The sequence below is a fragment of the Lemur catta genome, chromosome 1, assembly GCF_020740605.2.
Source record: "Lemur catta isolate mLemCat1 chromosome 1, mLemCat1.pri, whole genome shotgun sequence".
In the NCBI taxonomy this organism is placed as follows: Eukaryota; Metazoa; Chordata; class Mammalia; order Primates; family Lemuridae; genus Lemur; species Lemur catta.
In genome coordinates this window covers 59282788-59306549 of record NC_059128.1, presented here as the reverse complement: position 1 = coordinate 59306549, position 23762 = coordinate 59282788, and the positions used below count along the sequence as shown (strand labels likewise).

The 23762-nt window shown below is 35.7% G+C and overlaps 1 protein-coding gene across 7 annotated transcripts in view; it reads right to left on the bottom strand.

Moving 5' to 3' along the window:
- HEATR5A (HEAT repeat containing 5A) overlaps positions 1-23762 on the bottom strand; it is a 109064-nt gene that overhangs the window by 21445 nt on the left and 63857 nt on the right. For 5 of the 7 annotated variants that reach the window (XM_045569115.1, XM_045569137.1, XM_045569165.1 and 2 more), the window contains 9 exons: positions 22332-22491; positions 18875-19064; positions 17682-17851; positions 14828-14854; positions 12499-12637; positions 6333-6512; positions 4636-4875; positions 2562-2743; positions 1149-1217 (listed from right to left, as the gene is read on the bottom strand). In XM_045569115.1, coding sequence (XP_045425071.1) covers positions 1149-1217; positions 2562-2743; positions 4636-4875; positions 6333-6512; positions 12499-12637; positions 14828-14854; positions 17682-17851; positions 18875-19064; positions 22332-22491 — 1357 coding nt within the window. The remainder of the gene's footprint in view (positions 1-1148; positions 1218-2561; positions 2744-4635; positions 4876-6332; positions 6513-12498; positions 12638-14827; positions 14855-17681; positions 17852-18874; positions 19065-22331; positions 22492-23762) is intronic. The other 2 variants (XM_045569148.1, XM_045569155.1) reach the window with 1 other exon arrangement.

Here is a 23762-nt window from a genome sequence, read left to right as displayed (position 1 = left end):
CACTGTTACATAGACAAAATCTAAAAGTTTGACAATTCATGATGTTGCTGAGACTATGAGAAAATAAGTACGTTATACAGTGCTTGTGGGAGTTTAAATGGTTAACACCTATAATATACTCTTTAATCCATCAATTCAATTTTGGGGAATTTATCTCACAGATATGCTTGTACCAGTGAAATGACCTACACACAAGGTCATTCACTGCAGCATTATTTGTAATAGCAAAAGATGAAAAAATCCAAGTCCATCAATATAGAACTGGTTAAATAAATTAGAATATATTCACATAGTGGATTACCATGCAGTTGTAAAAAAGGAAGAGGAAGTTCTCTAAATTTAAAAAGAAAAAGAATATGGTGTGCTGAGAGTGATAGTAAAGCAACAATAAAGAAGAACTTTGGTAACAAATACTAACTGGAGGATTTCTTCCTAAGATTATTTTTTTCTTTTTTTTTGTTCTGAGACAGAGTCTTACTCTGTTGTCCTGGCTAGAGTGCTGTGGCATCAGCCTAGCTCACAGCAACCTCAAACTCCTGGGCTCAAGCAATCCTTCTGCCTCAGCCTCCCGAGTAGCTGGGACTACAGGCATGTGCCACCATGCCCGGCTAATTTTTTCTATATATATTTTTAGTTGTCCAGATAATTTCTTTCTGTTTTTTTGGTAGAGACAGGGTCTCGCTCTTGCTCAGGCTGGTCTCGAACTCCTGAGCTCAAACGATCCGCCCGCCTCGGCCTCCCACCGCACCCGGCCTTTAAGATTATTTATTGAGCTTCTTTTTTCTTTTTTTTTTTTTTTTTTGAGACAGAGTCTCACTCTGTTGCCCAGGCTAGAGTGAGTGCCGTGGCGTCAGCCTAGCTCACAGCAACCTCAAACTCCTGGGCTCAAGCAATCCTCCTGCCTCAGCCTCCCAAGTAGCTGGGACTACAGGCATGTACCACCATGCCTGGCTAATTTTTTCTATATATATGTTTTTAGCTGTCCATATAATTTCTTTTCTATTTTTAGTAGAGACAGGGTCTTGCTCTTGCTCAGGCTGGTCTCGAACTCCTGAGCTCAAACAATCCACCCACCTCGGCCTCCCAGAGTGCTAGGATTACAGGCGTGAGCCACCGGGCCCGGCCTTGAACTTCTTTTAATCATTTACCTGACATGCTTTGGCAGTGACATCAGGTGGTGTCTCTGTAGTGAAGGCTGGTCTAAGTGCTGCTCCTACCTGGCAAGAAATTATATGATATATCAAACATCAATAAGATAGCACAACTTCTCCCTCTTTGTAAGGTTATTTTAAAGTTATTTGTTTATAATAGGTATTATGGACACCTGTTATTTTTGCCTGCCCATAATATCTTCCTCTGTTTTTAGATAATAGCATCCTAATTTTGTTTTTCCTTTGGGGAACCATCTCTGTCTCCAACTCTTAGTCCATGTTGTTGCTTTGGAGCTAACAGCACTTCCAAATACTTTGGAAGAGAAGGAGAGAGAAAAAAAGATTAAACAATATCTTATCAAGAAACACAATATGCTCCAGGGACCCACACTGGGACAATGAACGGTCTCAAGACTTTTGCCAGGAATAATGTGAAAGAAGAAGTGTCTCTTTATAAGGCGCTGAGTACTATATAGCACTTGGAGAGCGCAAATCTGAGAAAAAAGTCAGTGTAGAAGAAAAGCAAAGCCAACTAAGAGATTCCAAACAATAATTTTCCTTTTCTGCTTAAGTGAGTTGTAATTGTATTTCTAGCACTTGCAATTGTAAGATGGCTAAAAATATAACACAGTTCCCCTTAAATAAGTTGAATTTTAATATTTTATTCTAATATGATAGTTCTATGTAACTTCAATTCCTTCCTTTTGCTTTCTCTCTAAGCATACAGTGGTATTACCTGCTAGGAATAAGTAATGGAGACAGCTAAATAACTGGTGAACTGCTCTGGTCTCCCTAACTGCTATCCATTAGAAGCTGCTGCTGAACCATAATGAGAGCTATCTTTGGTTGAATGCTACTAGAGGATTACAAGACAGGTGATTTTGTTGTTCTCCTTGCTCAATGCACCAGTCAAATAAAGAGTTAAAAATATTATAGAACCAGTAAAAGAAATCTGAATCCTTTCCTAAATCTAGAAGACAAAAAAATGAAGGTGGTTATATATACTATCCTATTCCAGGAGTAATGATTTGAAGATAAAACAGGCATGTAGCCTAAATAGAATATTTAGTAATGATTTAGTGTTGCCTTGTTTACTTAGACATTTTGTAAAGGATTTCACTACCAAAGTCCTCTGTTTCCCCAAATTAGGAAGAAGGTTTTAATTATAAAAATTAACCTTTAAAGTTATAAAAGACCTGTTTTATGTACCACTTTGCTTTTACTTGAAGCTTTATAAAACATTAGCTATCAGATTTATTCTTCAAACACACATTTTCTATATACAGATTATACTGTGATGTTAGCACATAGATATACTTGTTTATGAATTAAGAAGTGACATGCCAATTAGTTTCACAGACTTTTTATCCATATGTTTAATAATAAAATTCTCTAACAGAAAGTGCTTACATTGGCTTGATACTGTTCCAGAATCACATGACCTGGAAACTCTGGTTCTGGAATAGCTGCAAATCGCCGAATAACAACTAATAGTGTTTCAAGGCCAGAAAGACGGAGCTGGTCACTGTGATCGGTGGCAGCCATAAAAGCCATGCGAATTAAGTCAGCAAGATGTAGCACCAAAAAGTCATCTATAAGATTAAAAAATATATTGGAAGAGAAGGGGAGGAATAAAAGATTTAAAAATATTTTATCAAGAAACACAATATGCTGGAACTAAGATTTATGTTAAGTGATAATTTCTCCTCCTTTAACTTCATAATCCAGACTTTCTTTTAAGTGTCTCTGATTTTATTAACTGTTTTGGTTTTTTACTATTTGTTAAAAAGAGACTTTAAAGCTGGATTTAATGCACACTGCAAATACACATGAAAAACTATCCCAAGAAAATAATTATATACAGGTATTCAAACACCAAAGGCAGAATTAACATCCTTTAAGAGTACTGACAGTATCTTGAATAAAAATTTCCTTCAGACTTTCTGATAAAAATACATTAGTTGGGCTGGGCACGGTGGCTCACGCCTGTAATCCTAGCACTCTGGGAGGCCAAGGCAGGAGGATCACTCGAGGTCAGGAGTTCAAGACCAGCCTGAGCAAGAGCGAGACCCTGTCTCTACTAAAAAAATAGAAAGAAATTAGCTGGACAGCTAAACATATATATATAGAAAAAAAATTAGCCAGGCATGGTGGCACATGCCTGTAGTCCCAGCTACTCGGGAGGCTGAGGCAGGAGGATCGCTTAAGCCCAGGAGTTAGAGGTTGCTGTGAGCTAGGCTGATGCCATGGCACTCTAGCCCGGGCAATAGAGTGAGACTCTGTCTCAAAAAAGAAGAGAAAAGAAAAGAAAAGAAAAAATACATTAGTTGGTACTTAGGAGACTTTGGGATTTGATGAATTAGGCAGTATTTTATTCTCTTTATGCCAAACTGAAGCCACGAAACTTAGTGTTCCTTTAAAAAAAAAGTTCTATGTGGCTCTTTATATGAGCTAGATTATCTTATTTTTGCATGTCTTGCCAAACATAGAAATGATGGAGGTATAAAACATTTCTAGCTATAGAAATGATAAATGAGAATTCCTTTCATTTCTATAAATGTTCTTTGGTATAATAATTCTCCTAGGGAGAGACATAAGAAAATCCTTTAACAGGGTTCCAACAACATAATATTTTGGGGTACAACTAACTTTTACCTAGAATATATGAAAATAAATCAAAGAGTTATAGCTCACACTAACAAAACCAACATATCTTAATAAGTACCAACTACAATTTTAATTGGGAGCACAGAAATCATTAAGTATCTAAGGCATACTAATTTTATACCTAATAAGTATCTAGCACAGTGTTCATCACAAATAAGAGACCTAAATGCTTGCATAAAAATAATTAAATCAGAGATACCTAATTCATACTCAGACTGGCAATAGCAATTTTGCTACTGTAATTCTTTTGTATGGCAAAGAATATTTCTAAGGCATTTAGAAATATGCATTGTGTCTTTGAACATATGTGTATAAGTGAATTTAAAAAATGAGAAATTAAATCATAAAGACAAACATAAATAGGTAAAAATAATAAAACTGAACAGTAAAAGGCAAAATGGTCTTACAATCAGGTTTGCTTTATATTTAGATGGGCTCAAATGTTATCTAGGTAATATCCATGACATCAAAACAATCTATAAGCAAAAACTGGCATAAGTTATAAGACAGAAAATAATTTTTGGGAACTGGCTGATATACATACTATTTCCCAACAACTGGCTGTTCTCTATAAACTTAGCTCATTGCACGTACCCGTTAAACAAAAGCGAATGCCAACTTAAGAAATTTAACCATTAAAAATATATTTAAACATTAAAAATGTACTAGCATTATAGCTTATACAAATATAATCATAACTGATTTAGAAGAATAAAAACTTTAGTTTCATTTTAAAATTAATAGTAAAATAGTAAAACTATAAGCAGATAGCATTTCTACATGTATCATTTGGTCTTTTCATTACTATGCCACTTACTTCTTGAATCCCTTTTTTTCATTTCTTGTGCTAAAGCAATGTCAAAATGTGCAATGTTTGCATTCTCACACTGGTTAATTATCTTACAGACACATTCAGCAGCAAAGACTCTAGTAGCCCATCGGGGATTGGTAAAAGGATGGGATTTTTCATCATTTCTGGTGGTCAGGACTGAGGCATCATCCCCTTTATCTCCTTCTTCCTCTTGCATTGTATCCACACAGATTACAGTTGAAAAATCTTTTTATCAAGGAAGAACATGTAATTATAATCAACTGGAAGATATCTTTATAAAAGAACACAAAATTGACTTCAAATTCAGACTAGAATTACTATTGATCAATCATACATCTTTCTGGTGACATCAAATAATTAGTTGTAATAACTACAGATAACAATGTTGTCTAAAGGAAATACTATAAGAGCTGTGCCAGGTCAAAATCACGAAGTTGTTAAATTATATTCAAAGTAAAAACCAAACAAAATGCTAAATACTGTAATAATTATCAATCCCCTCCATCTACATGGAGGAATCTCAAAATTCTCTAGTAGAGAGTGTGGGTGGGGTGCAATGGTGATGCTCTTTGAACACTGGGAGCTTGAATGGATTTTTAAGGAGGTTCCTAAACTCACTGCAACTGTCTAAAAATATTTTTCTTAGGATAGACTCACTGCTGTTTTAATAGCTTCAAAGCTGTGCTGATTAATGAATTATTTCCTTTTATTATCTGTTAACTTATTATTAACTGTTAAACTTACAAACTGTTTAACTCTACTTAAAATAGAACACTGTAAAACAAACCAATCTGAGGACCAATAAGAATCAAGGTATATAGAGGAGAATACAGAAAACTCCAGGAACTTTATGGTTCCTTTTTTCCTTTCACATAATTCAGAGATAAGAGCTACATTAAACTGTAAGGCTTGGATAACTGAGTTGAGACCTACTGAAATAGAGTGGAAAGCTCGCGGATTTTAAAGTTGTGCAGGCTTAGGACTGAATTTATCTGTGTATGTCTTTGGGTAAGTTACTTACCTCTCCAAGCATGTTTTTTTTCCTGTAAAATGGAATAATAATGCCAATTCATAGAACAGGTTAAAGGATCAAATCAGATAAATTATGTACAGTTCTTAGAATTGGTTTCTATTTTCTCTCTTCCTATCATTTATTTTCACTCTTACTCCAAGGATATAAACTTTAAAGATTTGAATACATTTTCTCAGTAACGATTACCTTGTATTAGCAAAGACATTAGGGTAATAACACTATTTTCTAATACTCTTTGAAATTAAATGTGGAGAAAGTGGCTTGCTCAAAATGTCATAACGTTGGTGAGTTTTGTTACATTGATTTGAGGCAATCCCTCAAGTGTATATTTTATTATGTGTATGAAAAAAATGATGGGGCCAATTAGGTCATACCATTTATAAATAACAGCTCTACTTCTTAGTTTGTTTTATACAGGAAAGTAATCTGAGATAATCAAAAGAAATAAAGGAGGCTTAAGTGTTGGATTTATATTGTTCAACTTAAAGAGAATTCTAAAATGCCAGAACTAGAATCTTAATTTAAAGAAAGCAACAACTAATCACAATCCAAATATTCAGACAGGACTGATGATTTCTCAGTGGCACACAATTTTATATAGTTTTTCCTTTCAATTTTATTGTTTTAATTGATAATTCCCAGTACTTACCAGCTGATGCGGCAAGTACATCTTTACAAAGCTTTAACCAAAGGGAGAGTTTTTCCACTGCCATGGATGTTAGCATATGATTTAAAGTCTCTTTGATATCATGGCATAATCGCTGATCTGTCTCTTTGTCTAGTAAGGTCAATAACGCCCCTTCAAGTCCAAATTCTCTGATATTAGCATCTGACAAGAAGAAAATCGATGATCTAAGTAATACAGAAAACAAAACTGCCATATGAGAAGCACACACATTCAGTTGTTAAAAAATAGTAGATACAAAAAAAAAATAGATACAAATATATTTTAAAGAACTAGCCCAAATATTGTACCTTAATCTACTGAGGTTCATTTTAGTTCACAGTTGAAGTTTGGGCTTATTTATGATCCTGTATAGCTATTATAGCTATGTTTTATGTAATGTCACTGAAAGATAAGTCTTTATTAAAGAGTTACTAAGATATCTTCTTAATTAGGTAAAATTTTTTACTTGATTAATGTTCAATACTTATAAATTTTATCCAATGTTTCTTGGTATAATCATTTTATTTTCTAATTTTAAATAAACACATACTTCCTCATTCTGGTATAAAGTCTTTAAACTTAATAACATGTGAGTAAAGTCCAAACAGAAAACAACCATTGTATGGAGAATAGTGATACTGTTTAATTACTACAACTAAGCTATTGTGGACTATTGAATGAACATAAATCACTATACAATATCCTCACTACAAAGTAAAAAACCATCTCAAAAGGGAAATACAAGCCTTGATCTATCATCTATTTCCTTTAACCCTGAAAATGCCAAAACAAATGAATTTTCTCTTAAAGATTTGACTCATCTAGTATTTATGAAAGCACATAGATTCAAAAGATTATGCCACTAATTTAAAGACTAATTTAAAGAAGAATTATCTTTTAAGGATCAGAAAGAGGCAGTAGGAATATTTCAGATTAGGGGTCTAAAAAGATGCAATAGCTAATGCATTGTGTGAGTCAATGACTAGATCCTAGATTTAGGTGGAATTGAGGGGGTTAGGAAGGAGTCATAAAGAACATTTTTTTGCATAACTAGAGAAATCTGTGTGAGAACTGTAAATTCTATGATGTTATTAAATCAGTGTTGATTTTCTTGGGTGTGGAAATGGTATATGGTTATGCAGGAGAATGCCCTTCTTGGGAAATGCAGACTGAAATATACAGGGATGAACTGTCATGATGTCTGGAGTCTGCTTTAAGATGATTTGGCAAAAGGTTTGTGTGTGTGTATAAAGAGAGACATATAAAAGATATTAAGTAGGTAAATCTATGTGTTCACAGCATGTTTTTTTCAGCTTTTCTGTAAGTTTAAAAAAATGACAAAAATTTAAAAAAGGAATTATATACTGAGTTCTTTCTTTCTTTTTTTTTTTTTTGAGACAGAGTCTCACTCTGTTGCCCAGGCTAGAGTGCTGTGGCATCCTCCTAGCTCACAGTAACCTCAAACTCCTGGGCTCAAGCAATCACTGCCTCAGCCTCCTGAGTAGCTGGGACTACAGGCATGTGCCACCATGCCCAGCTAATTTTTTCTATATATTTTTAGTGGGCCAGATAATTTCTTTCTATTTTTTTAGTAGAGACGGGGTCTCGTTCTTGCTCAGGCTGGTCTCGAACTCCTGAACTCAAACGATCCACCCGCCTTGGCCTCCTAAGTGCTAGGATTACAGGTGTGAGCCACCGCGCCTGGCCTATACTGAGTTCTTTATTATAATTTTACTAACATAGGGAAAATATACCACCACGATTATACAATGAAATCCCAAAGCAACAGATACAGATAATTTCAATGGTGAATATAAACTAAAGGTCACATCTGGGAGAACATGTGACATTGTTAGAAAATTAAAATTTCTCTGGTTAAGGTAAGTAATCACAGAATAGTTTTCAGATGATTTCTGCAACCTGCTTGATGATTATTACAGGCATACCTTGTTTTATTGAACTTTGCTTTACTGTACTTTAAAAGTATGATTTTTTGTTTGTTTGAACAAATTGAAGGTTTATGGCAACCCTGCATCCAGCAATACTGGCAGGCACCATATTCCAAGCAGCAGGTGCTCATTTTATGTCTGTGTGTCACATTTTGCTAATTCAAACAATATTTTAAAATTTTCCAGTATTATTATATCTGTTACAGTGATCTGTGATCAGTGATCTTTGATGTTACTATTGTAATTGTTTCAGGGCATCATGAACCTCGCCTACATAAGATGGCAAAAATAACTGATAAATGTACGTGCTCTGACTGCTTCACTCCATCTCGTCTGGCCTCCCTATTCCCTAAGACACAATATTGAAATTAGGCCAATCAATAATACCTCTACAGTGGTCTCTAAGTCTTCAAATGAAAGGAAGAATCATACGTCTCTCACTTAAAATCAAAAGCTAGAAATGATTAAGCTTAGTGAGGAAGATATGTCAAAAGGCTAAAGCCAGGCTAAAAGCTAGGCTTCTGGTGCCAAACAGCCAAGTTGTGAATGCAAAGGAAAAGTTCTTAAAGGAAAATAAAAGTGCTCATCCAGTGAACACACAAATGATAAGAAAGCAAAAAAGACTTATTACCTATATGGAGAAAGTTTGAGTGGTCTGGATAGAAGATCAAACCAGCCATAATATTCCCTTAAGCCAAAACCAAATCCAGAGCAAGGCTCTCTTCAATTCTATGAAGTCTGGAAGAGGTGAGGAAGCTAGGAAAAAGTTGGAAGCCAGCAGAGGTTGGTTCATGAGGTTTAAGGAAAGAAGCCATCTCCATAACATAAAGGTACAAAATGAAACAGCAAGTACTGATATAGAAGCCGCAGGAAGTTATCCAGAAGATCTAGCTAAAATGATTGATGAAGTCGGCTATGCTAAACAACAGATTTTCAATGTAGACAAAATATCCTTCTATTGGAAGATGTCACCTAGGACTTTCATACCTAGAGAGAAGTTAATGCCTCACTTTAATGATTCAAAGAATAGGCTGACTCTCGTTAGTGGCTGATGTAGCTGGTGACTTTAAGTTGAAGCCAATGCTTATTGACCAGTTCAAAAATCCTAGAGTCCTTAAGAATTATACTATTAATAAATCTACTTTGCCTGTGCTCTATATAAAAAGAACAGCAAAGCCTGGATGACAGCACATCTGTATACAGCATGGTTTACTGAATATTTTAAGCTCACTTTTGAGAACTACTGCTTGGAAAGAAAGATTCCTTTCAAAACATTACTGCTCTCTGACAATGCAACTGGTCACCAAGAGCTCTGACGGAGATGTATAATAATTAGGTGAATGCTGTTTTCGTGCCTGCAAACAACAACATGCATTCTGTAGCTTTCTAAGAAGTAATTTCGACTTTTAAGCTTGTCTTATTTAAGAAATAAATTTATCGTAAAATGTGATTTAAACAAAAGAAGAAAGAAACAAATTTCAAAAGGCTATAGCTGCCATAGACAGTGATTCCTCTCACGGATCCGGGCAAAGTCAATGGAAAGTCTTCTGGAAAGGATTCACCATTCTAGATGCCATTAAGAACAGTTGTGATTCATGGGAAGAGGTCAAAATATCAACACTAACAGAAATTTGGAAGAAGTTGACTCCAACACTCACGAATTACTCTCAGGGGTTTAAGACTTCAGTGGAGCAAGTAACTGCAGATGTGATGGAAATAGCAAGAGAACTAGAAGTGGAGCCTGAAGGTGTTACTGAATTGCTGCAATCTCATGATAAAACAAATAGATGAGGAACTGCTTCTTATGGATGAGCAAAGAACGTGGTTTCTTGAGATGGAATATACTCCTAGTGAGATGTGTGAACATTGTTGAAATGACAACAAAGGACTTAGAATACTATATAAACTGAGTTGATAAAGCAGCAGCAGAGTTTGAGGGGATTGACTCCAATTTTGAAAGAAGTTCTACTGTAAGTAAAATGCTATCAACAGCACTGCATACTACAGAGAAATCTTTCATGAAAGGAATAGTCAATCAATATGGCAAACATCACTGTTGTCTTATTTTAAGAAATTGCCACAGTCACCCCAACCTTCAGCAACCACCAGCCTGAGCAAGTCAGCAGCCTTCAACATGGAATCAAGACCCTCTACCAGCAAAAAGATTACAACTCCCTGAAGGAATTATTAGGGTTATCTAGCAATAAGGTTGGTTTTTTTTTTTAATTTGAGACAGGGTCTCGCTCTGTCGCCCCAGCTAGAGTACAGTGGTGCCATCATAGCTCACTGCAACCTCAAACTCCTGGGCTCAAGCGATCCTCCTGCTTCAGCCTCCCAAGTAGCTGGGACTACAGGCCTGCACCACCACGACCGGCTAATTTTTCTATTTTTTTGTAGATATGGACTCTCGTTCTTGCTCAGGGTGGTCTCAAACTCCTGACCTCAAGCAATCTTCCCACCTTGTCTTCCCAAAGTGTTAGAATTACAGGAGTGAGCCACTGCACCTGGCCTATTATAGTATTTTTTAATTAAGGTGTGCATATTGTTTTTTTCTAGCCATAATGCTAGCATTATAGTATAAACATAAATTTTATATGCACTAGAAAATCAGAAAATTCACGTGATTTGCTTTATTGAGGTGTTTTGGAACTGAAACTACAATATCTCCTAGGTTATGTCTGTATAGCAGTCCAGTCACGCTGATTGAGCCAGTTGAAGCAAAAGTTTTAATGCAGGAATAAAACTGTTATTTAAAGACCATAGGCCGGGCGCGGTGGCTCACGCCTGTAATCCTAGCACTCTGGGAGGCCGAGGAGGGCAGATCGTTTGAGCTCAGGAGTTCGAGACCAGCCCGAGCAAGAGCAAGACCCCGTCTCTACTAAAAAAAATAGAAAGAAATTATCTGGACAACTAAAAATACATAGAAAAAATGAGCTGGGCATGGTGGTGCATGCCTGTAGTCCCAGCTATTCAGGAGGCTGAGGCAGAAGGATTGCTTAAGCCCAGGAGTTTGAGGTTGCTGTGAGCTAGGCTGATGCCATGGCACTCTAGCCCGGGCAACAGAGTGAGACTCTGTCTCAAAAAATAAATAAATAAATAAAGAGCATAGAGTATTTACAGTAAAACACATTGTGGATCTGAAAGCTTTAACATATTGGATATTAAAGTCTGTGATTCTCTTAAAGTATGATAATACTTTTATACACATACAAGTGTAAGATATTATTATTAGTATCTTTGTAGGCTGTTTCTTTGAATTTACATGCAAATTTGGGTTATTGACATCACAGTTTTAAAATGAAGGGACATACATTTAAAACAAATTTTACTGGTTACAAAATCCTTTAATTCAGCTCTAAAATGTAAAAGGGGTGTTAACAACCCTTTAAATTGTAGCAGACTCATCTACAATAAATTTTATTAAAATGAGATTTCTGGGGAAGGGAGGCATGTATGATAAATTACTTAAGGGCTAAATCCAATTTCAATCGACTGCTATGAAAAAACTTGCTGTAAAGCAATGGCTCTCAAACTTTAGCAGTCATGCTTCTCTTAACGACTGGGATATGTTCTGAGAAATGCACACTTAGGTGATTTTTGTCATTGTGTAAACATCATACAGCATACTTAAACAAACCTAGATGTTATAGCCTGTTGTTCCTAGGCTACAAACCTGTACAGTACATTACTATACTAAATACTGTAGGCTATTGTAACACAATGGTAAGTATCTGTGTATCTAAACATAGAAAAGGTATTGTGAAAATATGGCATTATAATCTTACGGGACTGTCACCATATATGCTGTCCATCATTGACATCATCAAAACATTATTATGTGGTGTATGACTGTACCAACACGCAGATTGCAAAAACATAGATTTCTAAAACACACATTGCTGGGCTCTACTCCCAGTTCTGGTTCACTATGTCTGGGATGGAGCCCAATAATCTGCATTTCTAACAAGTCTTCAGGTGAGGTGGATGTTGCTGGCTTGGAAACTTCAGTTTAAGAACCACTGTTCTAATCCAGTAACATCAGTGGTTGGAACAACTGTTAGCGATTGTTTCTTGTAGCAGGTTTAAGACATATTATATGTTAACTTTCAAATTTTGTTTTAAAAACTCATGTATATATGGAAAATATAAGATTAAAACAATCAATTTGATTTGGACATAATCTTGATAAAAAGAATTACCTGGGGTCAACTCCTCTCTGCTATCCGTAGCAAGCATAACAGCATGTTCTGAAACTTCAGCTGCTTCTCTTTGTACAAGCTGACGTAAGCAAGCCAGTACTGACCTTCTCAGTAACAAGTAGGGGCTACAAAGATTCACCTGAAAAATACCATTTGAGGAATGAAAGAGCTAAAATTCTTGGTGGCACTCAGTAAGTCTAACAGATATTCACTGGATCCCCTCCTGATTCTGTGTAGCTCAGAATGGGCTGGATACAATTTATTAATTACATAGAAACTTCTTGAAACTATTCTAGTATGTATTTGTGATTATATAACTTAGAAACAGCTTAAGGAGTAATATGTGTACTAGATTATACACAATTCATAAACAAATCCAAGCAAAAGCCTTTTGACAGTGTTAGAAGACAGAGAATTTATATAAGTAAAAGCAGTTTTAAGAGACAAAAGAAATGCAATTGAAAGGATGTATTTGCAGTTTATAAACTTGTGCTCATGCAACTATATTATAATGTTTTATAATTCTCTAACTAGAAATTTATACAAATCCATAAAGGCAATATAGCGTATTAGTTTAAATGCAGGCTTTAGAATTAAATTGTCTCAATTTGAGTCGTAGATCCACCACTTTCTGTGTGACCTTGGGCAGATTATTTAGACCTCTCTGTACCTTAGTTTCCTTATTTGTAACACTACCCCATCACACAGGGCTGTTATGATGTTAACACAAAGTAACATGCAGAATGCTTACCACAGTACCTAGCAAATAGTAAATTCTCAATAAATTTTAGTTAATGTTAATGTAATCTCTAAAAATAGTATTTCATTCAGGTGACATATAAAGTAAGTAAATGCATTTTCAAATAAGGGCAGAAAGGGTTTTACTCAGAAAACATATTCACCAAAAATGCTCTGTAGAGACAAACATAGGACAGCAAATTTTATACACACACACACATATTTATATACTGATAAATATACAAATATGTACATACCTTAGAAATACAAATCTCAATAGGTTCTGTCTACTTGTGGCAAATAAGATTTGTGACATAACTCAAATGATCAATTACAAGTCAAAGATTTCTGCATAAAAATTCTTACTCCATGATTGCACAAATAAAATAAAATCTAGAGATTTTAAATTTATTTTGTTCTAACTATGAAAGTAAAGATCACTTTGGTGTGGTCTACAACAATAAATATGCATGTTATAATAGTGATTTTCCAAGCAAAGCTTGAGAAATAGTAGCATGAGATTTAGCAATGTGAGAAAAACAGGACTAAAGTAGATGTTTGTTGTACAGAGCAGAGGCTAAATTTCAACAGGAAAAAAAGAGTAGGTGGTAGGAGCTAGTTTTCAAATTATAAGAAGAAACACATGTAAGAGAGCTAAATTTTATATTTTATCAGAAGCCAAAGAAAAAACCGTTTATGCATATATCATCAGTGAAACATATGGATGGGAAGGGCTTCATAAGTATGTTCTATTATACCCTCAAGCTATATCATGAACTCAGAAAAGTGGACAGAGAGGCACATAATTCATAGAAAAGTCTCAAGGTAATGCTATTCCAGTCATGTTTAAGAACTCTGTTGTTCCTGTTAGAAACTAGTATATAGCATTAACAGAGGAGTCAAAAAATAAAATGATTAAGTTTACTCATGCCCAAGATTACTGCTGTATTTGACAATGACCAAAAAAAAAAAAAAACCAAACAAACAAACAAACAAACAAACCACACAAAAACACTCTACAAGACAATTTTAAAGAAAAGTTAATAAATCTACGAGTTATTGTAACCGAGTTTTACAAGCATATAATACAAGGCAGGTGCAGCATTTACTCAGGCTAGTCAAACAATCTTTCAGAAGAAGCATGCTTAGAAGTACTCTTTACTTGTTTGGTAGAAAAAGACTGAAAGCTGTCACACAAAGCAAAATGGGAGGCTTACTATCTCCATGTCATTCTCCAGCATTTATATTGGGAAGAGGAACAGAGTGATTAAAAGCAAACGATGCAGGCAAAATATAGAAATTAAATTAAACTGCAATTATAATTCCTTTCTAAAATGAATATATTAACTTAAAATGATGCAAAATTCAGTGCAAGGAGTGAGTGCACCAGCTGGAGAAGGTTAGGAAGGATTTGTTTACATTGGTATTAAATAAACACCATGTAACATGCTACACATACTGTACTTTGCATTAAGGGTTAGCTTAAACAAAGAGATGCAGAGGAAAACAAACATCTACTACCAAAAATGACACAAAGAAACAGCACTGCAAAACTCAATAAAGGGTTAGGAATCAAGGGTCAGGGACCTACCAACACAGAATTATCCAACAAGATCTCCTGCACAAAAACAAATGACAGACTGGTCACGACAAAACCAAAAGATAAATACTAGGATGACTTTGTCAGCTAAGCATTGAAATATAAATGTTGATAGCTATCATTCAAATTGGCTTAGCTTTAGCTTAAAAAATATGCCACAAATACTTTACTTTCCAACTTAACAAAATATGAGCTGAGCTAAGATCTTGAAAATACTCAAGAACTCCAAGATATAAAATATATTATAATTTTAAAATGTATATTTGAATAATTAGGTTTTCCTTTGGAATCTCTGATTAAACCTCAGTATCAAACCAGATCAAGTAGGCATGAATGTGAGAGGAGTGATCTGGATTCTATTCATATAAACAGGTGCCCAGCAAGGGACAAAGTTAATGGTTTACCTCATCAGAAGTTAATTATAGACTTTTTTTTTACTCTTGGAAGCCAAGTTTTAAAGCTAAACACATTCAGAATTGCTAGTGTAGCTAAGGGCAAGTTCAGAATGGAAGTTAAACAGCATGCAGTTAGAAAATAATCCTTTCCACTAAGATTCTTGCCTAATGATGAAATGCAATTTCCTTGCTTCAGGGAATACTCTAAAGTACAATAAATTCAATCTTTCTTATTTATGTATTTATGGATGGATTGATTGAATGATTGACAGAATCTTGCTCTGCTGCCTGGGCTAGACTGCCGTGGCATCAGGCTAGCTCACAGCAACCTCAAACTCCTGGGCTCAAGCAATCCTTCTGCCTCAGCCTCCCGTGTAGCTGAGACTACAGGCATATGCCACCATGCCCGGCTAATTTTTTCTATATATTTTTAGTTGTCCAGCCAATTTCTTTTTATTTTTAGTAGAGACGGGGTCTCGCTCTTGCTCAGGCTGGTTGTGAACTCCTGACCTTTGAGCGATTCTCCCGCCTCGGCTTCCCAGAGTGCTAAGATTACAGGCGTGAGGCACCACACCCGGCTCAATCTAATAAATTTAGAATAAATTACTAACCAAAATATTAAGATACATAATTAACACACTATAGTGATAGTAATTTTTGAATGTATTTTTATAGTAAAAATCATTTTACAGCTTAAATATTATCAGTAACATGAATAAGATTTGTAACTGTTATATCTGATTTTCTCAATTGCTCTGACTGCACCTAAAGGAAAAATCTGATACATTCTTCTTTATACGTAAACTTTTTTATCTGGGGAAGAAAAAAAATTAATAAGTTTGACAGATCCTATTCACTATGAATTAGTGGTTGGTCTTGCTCTTCATTTCCCAATAAACTTTGATTAATAAATAAATTCATGTATTAAAGGAGAAATTTTAAAAGGCTACTAACAGAAATTTTCTACTACAATTCAGGAAGAAAAAATGGCAGTATCACTATATTTAAATGGACAGTGAAAGACCAACTTGCAAAAGAGTGAAAATTTTTTTAATAATTGATTGTGGCAAGAGTTCTTCAAATATAAAGAGTAATATTCCTGGGCAAAATTCCTTGAATGGTATAGGTAAAAGCTTTTCCCTGTAAGTGCTATTTTCCCTAATACAAAATTGACCAGTATCTAAAAAATACAGGAAGAAAAGTTTGTCAGAAAAGTCACAATCCCATTTTTAAAGTTTTGTATCACTATCAGTATCAATAATTAATACAATGGTTAATTCAATGTATGTTTAAGATATATGTCAACACGATAAAAGCGACTACCATTATTAAGTGCTAATTAAGTGCCTAAGACATGTGCTTTTACATGCGGCACTTTGTGTAATCCTCCTGTTTTACAGACAAGGTAGCCGAGGCTGGAAGAGGTTATGGGACTTCCCTAAGGACACACAGCTAGGCCCGCAGCAGAGCTGAGATAAGATCTATCCATAAAATCTACAAAGGCAGTATGGAATAATGACCTGAGGACTGAAGGAGGAGCCCAGAAACCTGGTAGCTAACACTACCCAAATGTGTTACCTTGGGCAAAGTATTTGACTTTTTGGTCTTCAGTTTATCTTTTTATTGAGAAGATTGGTTTTAATGATGCAAACATCATTCTACAAAACTAAGGATAACCTATGTGACAGATTTTTAGATTTTGAGGTTCTTTCAAGTCTAAAATACTGCATATTTTGCTTCACACTTGAAAATGGAAGGTCAAAAGTAATAATTCTCAATTGCCATGTTACTAACAGGAGTGTGCTGTGAACGCTGCAGGGGCAGAAAAAGTCGAAAAGCAATGGTGTCCTTATAATTCCAAATGCAGCTCAGTTTTTGAGGCAAGTCTAGAATACATATTCTTGACCCTTGAGGTAAATCTTAAAATCAATGACAACTACAAACCCCTTCATCAGAACTTCTGGCTGATTGCCTTCACCCTTCTACATTCATTAGATACATTATTAGAACTCCTATATTGATGTGCATGTTGCTAGAGTATTAAGGAAAGGTGTTATTTCCCCATCTAGGATGGAAACAATTTTATAATCATTTAGAATAGAGGAAGAAGAAGAAAAAAAATAGACAGGTGACCACATAAATTTTTGCATGTCCTACAGCATGTATACAGTACCTGGGACATTATAAACACTCAATATGTGTTTACTGATTAATGAATCAATATACCAAATATTAAGTTCAACATTAATGTGAGAAAAATGAATCAATATGTGAGAGAGATAAGAAGTGATTACATGAGAGCTCCCTGTCAAAGATTAGAACTGAGGAAAAACAGCAATGTACGTAACATATAATTTTGTATACTCTAGAGAATAACTAAAATGTGTATTAGAATAAATCTAAGTTTCAAATAAAAGAAACTAAAGACTCATTTATAATTCTATACTCACACAGAGGCAGCTAACCAGGCTAGACAAGTTGACATGTCGTGGAGCAAACATATGAAGCTGCTGAAGGCAAGAGATGGCCTGTGCTTGAACAAGGCAGTTTGGGTTATCTTGCATCACTGCACAACCCAACAGACAGGAAGTTCTTAAGGTAGAAATTGAAGTACTATTACCTAAATTAAAAAGCAGAAAGCTTTTAATAATTGGCCTACAGAGTCATTACTCTTTAAACATATATAATTGGGTTTTAAAATTTACTTTCAGTTTTAAACTTACAGATCTATGAAGAACAATTTCTGCTAAAAAAGCAGGGATAATCTAGGTGACAGATTTTAGAGTACTTTACTTATTCTTTTTTTTTTTTTGAGACAGAGTCTCGCTCTGTTGCCTGGGCTGGAGTGAGTGCCATGGCATCAGCCTAGCTCACAGCAACCTCAAACTCCTGGGCTCAAGCGATCCTACTGCCTCAGCCTCCCGAGTAGCTGGGACTACAGGCATGCGCCACCATGCCCGGCTAATTTTTTCTATATATATATTTTTAGTTGGCCAGATAATTTCTTTCTATTTTTAGTAGAGATGGGGTCTCACTCTTGCTCAGGCTGGTCTCGAACTCCTGACCTCGAGAGATCCACCTGCCTCGGCCTCCCAGAGTGCTAGGATTACAGGCGTGAGCCACCGCGCCCGGCCAAGTACTTTACTTATTCTTAATGTGAAAGGTTTATTACAACACAAATCATTAAGCAAAGAAGAATCTAAAACTTATCTGTAGGTTATATCTTATTTTCATAAAAAGTGGAATTAGAAATTGCCAATAAACTTAGCTCTGCTTTTATCAGTTAAGTTACTTTCATGTACTATTAATATAATCATATACTATGCAATCTGAACAGATTAGAATATTTGAGATTTCTGACTTAGTCATTTATTTCTTAAATAGAGATGGGAGCTCTTTATTCTATTTCATATCTGTCATTTTAATTGTTAAGGAAAGCATTTTTAGGACATACCTAATCTTTCTAAATGTGGTACTCTTTGTCTTTTCAAGGCAAAGAGAAATCAGACTGAATGGAATTTACACATTCATTTAACCAAACATACTGAGCACCTACCATATGCCAAGCAAAGAGACTAGGAACTGAATTCATTTTTATGTGTATATTTTTAATGTAAAACATCACAAAAGCAGCTGTGCATACCTTGTAGCTCTGGACCTAATGTAGTAATAAGTGCATTCAAGCAGCGACCAAGACTTTGGTGAACTTCAGCATGAGTAGGAGGCACATTTAACAACAACATTATAATAAGAGAAAGGGTAGGTTCCACATGTACATAATAGAGTGGGCCAGCAGAATCAATTATCAATGACAGAGAATGTAATGCCCAGGTCTGTAAAGACAGAGAAAAACGATTAAAAATATTATAGTAGCATTAAAATTAAGACACATAAAATACCTTAAATTCTTCTTTCTTTGCAGTGATAAAGTAATGGCAAAGTAAAGTGTGTGTATACTACTACTAATTTGGAAAGAGAAACAGAGAACTTTAATAGTTTAAGAAAATTCTTCTTGGCTGGGTGTGGTGGCTCACACCTATAATCCTAGTACTCTGGGAGGTTAAGGCAAGAGGATTGCTTGAGCCCAGGAGTTTGAGGTTGCAGTGAGCTACAATGACGCCACTGCACTCTACCTGGAGTGGAGAGACAGAGAGAGACTCTGTCTCCCAAAAAATATAAATAAATAAAAGAAAACTCTTCTTTTTAAATATTCAACTCATAAAACCAACTCAGAGGCAACCATTAAATTTAGAATGGTATATTTAGATACAGCTCAGCACTAAGAATTCCAAGATAACACTTGGTACTTTAACTAACAGCTTGAATTAAATCTAGTTTGTTGAAAATTGTGTATTGTTTAATACGTAGAAAGAATGAAAATACAAATTTTTAAAAGGATTCAACAAAATCTACAACTACATGCAATAATATGGACAAATCTCTTGAACATAATGTTGACTGAAGAAACCCAGATACAAAATGAGTACATTACTGTATGATTTCATTTATGTAAAGCATAAAAGCAGGCAAAACTAATTTGTCCTGCTGCAAATTATGATAGTGTTTACCCTTGGTGGGGCAGGGAGTTGAAGAGAGCATAAGTAGAGTGTCTGGGGTACTGACAATGTACTATTTCCTAATTAAGGTGCTGGTTACATAGTGTATTCTGTTTGTAGATATGTATACTTATGGCAGGTACACTTTTATTTATATGTTAATATATAAATATATACTCTGGTTTAAATGAAACAAGACTGTCCATATACTGATAACCACTGAAGGTAGATGATGGGTATAATAGATTCATTACAGTATACATTTTACTTTTGTATATGTTTGAATGTTCTATAACAGGAAGTAAATAAAAAGTTCTCCCTTTAGGAAATGAACTGAAAAAGTTTTATCCCTTTTATCGATGGATGTATAAGAAAGGTTATAGTACTTTAAATGCTATAAAAATGAGCTCCTATTTGTTAGGTGAGAGACAGCAATCAAGAAGACTCAGAACTGATGACACTGGAAGCCATGGTTTAAATTCATCAACAAAAAAGGTATTCAACATAAAACTACGTACATTCAGAATAGACTTCTTAAAGGGAGAGAAAAGGAATATAACAGATGGAAGCAAAAAGTACTGTATTTAAAGACAGGTGAAAAATGGAAAATCTTATAAGTCAATTCAATCAAGTATTAGATAATGTGAAAGAGATGATTAGTAATACGGTAATTCAGAGAAGGAAAGCTAACTGTGGATTAGAATTATTGGAGTTTGATGAGATGGTGGTTAAACTGGATCTTAGGCTGGTCGTGGTGAAGCATGCCTGTAGTCCCAGCTACTCCAGAGGATGAGGTAGCAGGAGGGTCGCTGGAGCCAGGAGTTTGAGATTAGCCTGGGCAACATAGTGAGTCCCTATCTCTTAAAAGAAAAAAAAGTAAATAAATTAAAAAAAAAACCAATTGGATCTTAAAATACTAAAAAATTGGATTATCAGATAGGAATATGAGGGGAAAAGATGAAAAGAAAAAATGTAAATGCAGCTATGAGAATGACATGTGTGGGAGGAAAGCAGGTAAATCATTTGTAGGCAGAAGCCACCAATACTTTGGCGTAATAACTGAGAAGGTTCATGGGTCAGCTGATGGGACTGGAATGAGAAGTTGATTAAAGAAGCAATAAGCAGACTGGGCATAGTGGCTCACGATTATAATTCTAGCACTTTGAGAGGCCCAGGTGGAACGATATCTTGAGGCCAGGAGTTTGAGACCAGCCTGAGCAAGAGGGATACCCTGTCTCTACAGCAAATAGAAAAATTAGCCTAGTGTGATGGCATGCACCTGTAGCCTCAGCTACTCAAGTGGCTAAGGCAGGAGGACTGCTTCAGCCCAGGAATTTGAGGTTGCAGTGAGCTATGATGAAGCCACTGCACTCTACCTTGGGAGACAGAGCGAGATCCTGTCTCTACATACATACATATATACATACATACGTACATAAATAAAGGGGCAATAAGCAGCTGGGCATGGTAGCTCACACCCGTAATCCCAGCACTTTGGGAGGCCTAGTGGAAGGATTATTTGAGCCCAGAAGTTCAAGCCCAATCTGGGCAACATAGAGAGATCCCATCTCTATAAAAGTTTTTAAAAATTAGCTGGGGGTGGTAGTGCCTGCCTATAGTCCCAGCTACTCAGGAGGCTGAGGCAGGAGGATTCCTTGAGCCCAGAAGTTCAAGGCTGCACTGAGCTATGATTGTGCCATGGCACTCCAGACAAGGTAAATTTTTTTTTTTTTTGAGACAGGATCTTCTGGCTTCAAGTGATCCTCCTGCCTTGGCCTCCCAAAGTGCTAGGATTACAGGCAAGAGTCACAGTGCCCAGCCAAGATGAAAACCTTTTTAGAAAAATTTGGCCTCATATCTAGAGGGAGTTGGAAAGAAAAGAACCTAAAAATAACACGACTAGTGAGGAGGCCACTACAGTAACCATGCACGTACTAACAAGGGGGACAGAGAGAAGATGAGATAAAGGGAGTAAAACAACAGGAGGAATAAAAATCATTCCATATTTGATTAAGATATCAGGAGAATGATGAGTTTATAGGCAGAAATGGGTAAGACATGTACAGCAATAAAGTGGTTGAGAACACGGATTTTGAGTCTACGACTTGTGTTCTTGAACTGATTCCATGATTTATTAGATTTTCAGCTGTGAGCAAGTTACTTAGCTTTACTTAGCTTCCAAAAGCCTTAGTTTTATCTCCCCATAATGGGACTACACACCCTAAATTACTGTGAGGATTAAATATGATATATTTAGAAGAACGTAATATAATGCCTGGCACCTATTAAGCTCTTTAAAGTAGTAAATGTTATTATTAAGATGGAAGGAAAATCCATTTTCAGAAAAAGATACTGAACCTGAGTTCAGACACTCCAAGTATGAGGTAAAGATAGATTTGAATTTTAACAATCCATCAAAGTTAACAATGGCTTTGACATTTACATGGGGGGAAATATTCACAAATTATTAATGGTCAATAAAAACATAATCTGCATCATCTACAAATCATGAATTTCAAAGAAAGTAACACATGAGGTACTCACCTGCACATCAGGAGAAGTATTATCCTGAGACAAAGCATAAAGGATTCCAATGCAAGAATTCAAGTGTTGAGAAGAACTTATTCCTCCTAAATACCTGTGTAGGGACCCCAAAGCCAATGAGTGCCCTGTTCTGGTAACCACATCCCTTGCTGATTTCAATCTGTAATTATGAAAATAAAAATAAATGGTAATCACTGGGAAAAAAAACTAATTCATGTACATCATCACTTAAGCAAAACTTTTTATATGAACAGCTACAAAATTCAGAAATATATTTACTGTTAACTGATAAAAATTCTGAAATAGCCCAAAAGGTATCTTCTAAAGCAGCAGTCCCAACCTTTTTGGCACCAGGGACCAGTTTCATGGAAGACAATTTTTCCAGAGATGGGGGTGGGGTGGAGCTCAGGTGGTGATGTGAGTGATGGGGAGTGGTTTTTCCATGAATAGGGGCAGCGGGGGAAGGGAGAGGACAGGTAGAGCTCAGGTGGTGATGTGAGGCCCAGTTCCTAACAGGACGCTGACTGGTACCAGGCGCTGGGGACCAGAGTTGTAAAGGAAAACATTTTAAATAAAAATGTCTTCACACTATTACTGATTAGTTTAGTATGGACAGTTTTAATGTCTTTCAGATACACACACACACACACACACACACACACACACACATAAAGTTTATAAGATAGGTATTATTGTTACTTTATCATTAAGTTATATTTTAGAAACTCATGCTGAGATACTTTAATTTCATAGAAAGAGTTTGAACTCAAGAACATTGATTTTAAAATTAACTATATTAATAAGTTAATATTTATTAGGAATTTTCCATGTACTGTGTTGCTAATTTAAATGCTTTATATTCAATTGTTCTTTACAATCCTCCCAATAATCCTGTGGTTCATACTATTACCAGTGCCTTTTTCTCTCTTTTTTTTTTTTGAGACAAGAGTCTCGCTCTGTTGCCCCAGCTGGAGTGCAATGGCGACATCTGCAACCTCAAATTCCTGGGCTGAAGTGATACTCCTGCCTCAGCCTCCCAAGTAGCTGGGACCACAGGCATGTGCCACCACGCCCAGCTAATTTTTTCTATTTTTTTTCATAGAGATGGGGTCTTGAACTCCTGAGGCTCAAGCGATCTGCCTGCCTCAGCCTTCCAGAGTGCTAGGATCACAGGCATGAGCCACCATGCCTGGCCTTTACCACTTCCTTTTTACAGACAAGACAACCAAAATGATAGCTAAAGCAATTCTCACAAAATAATCAACTATTAAATGACAGAACTGGGATTTGAGCGAAGTTAGTAATCTGATTCCAGAGTTCAAACTCAACCAAACTGAACACAAATGCCCAGTAGACTGCAAGTTCAAAAGTCTGTCTGTACTACCACCATGACTACTAATTATATAACTAATATAACCATGAATTGTTTTT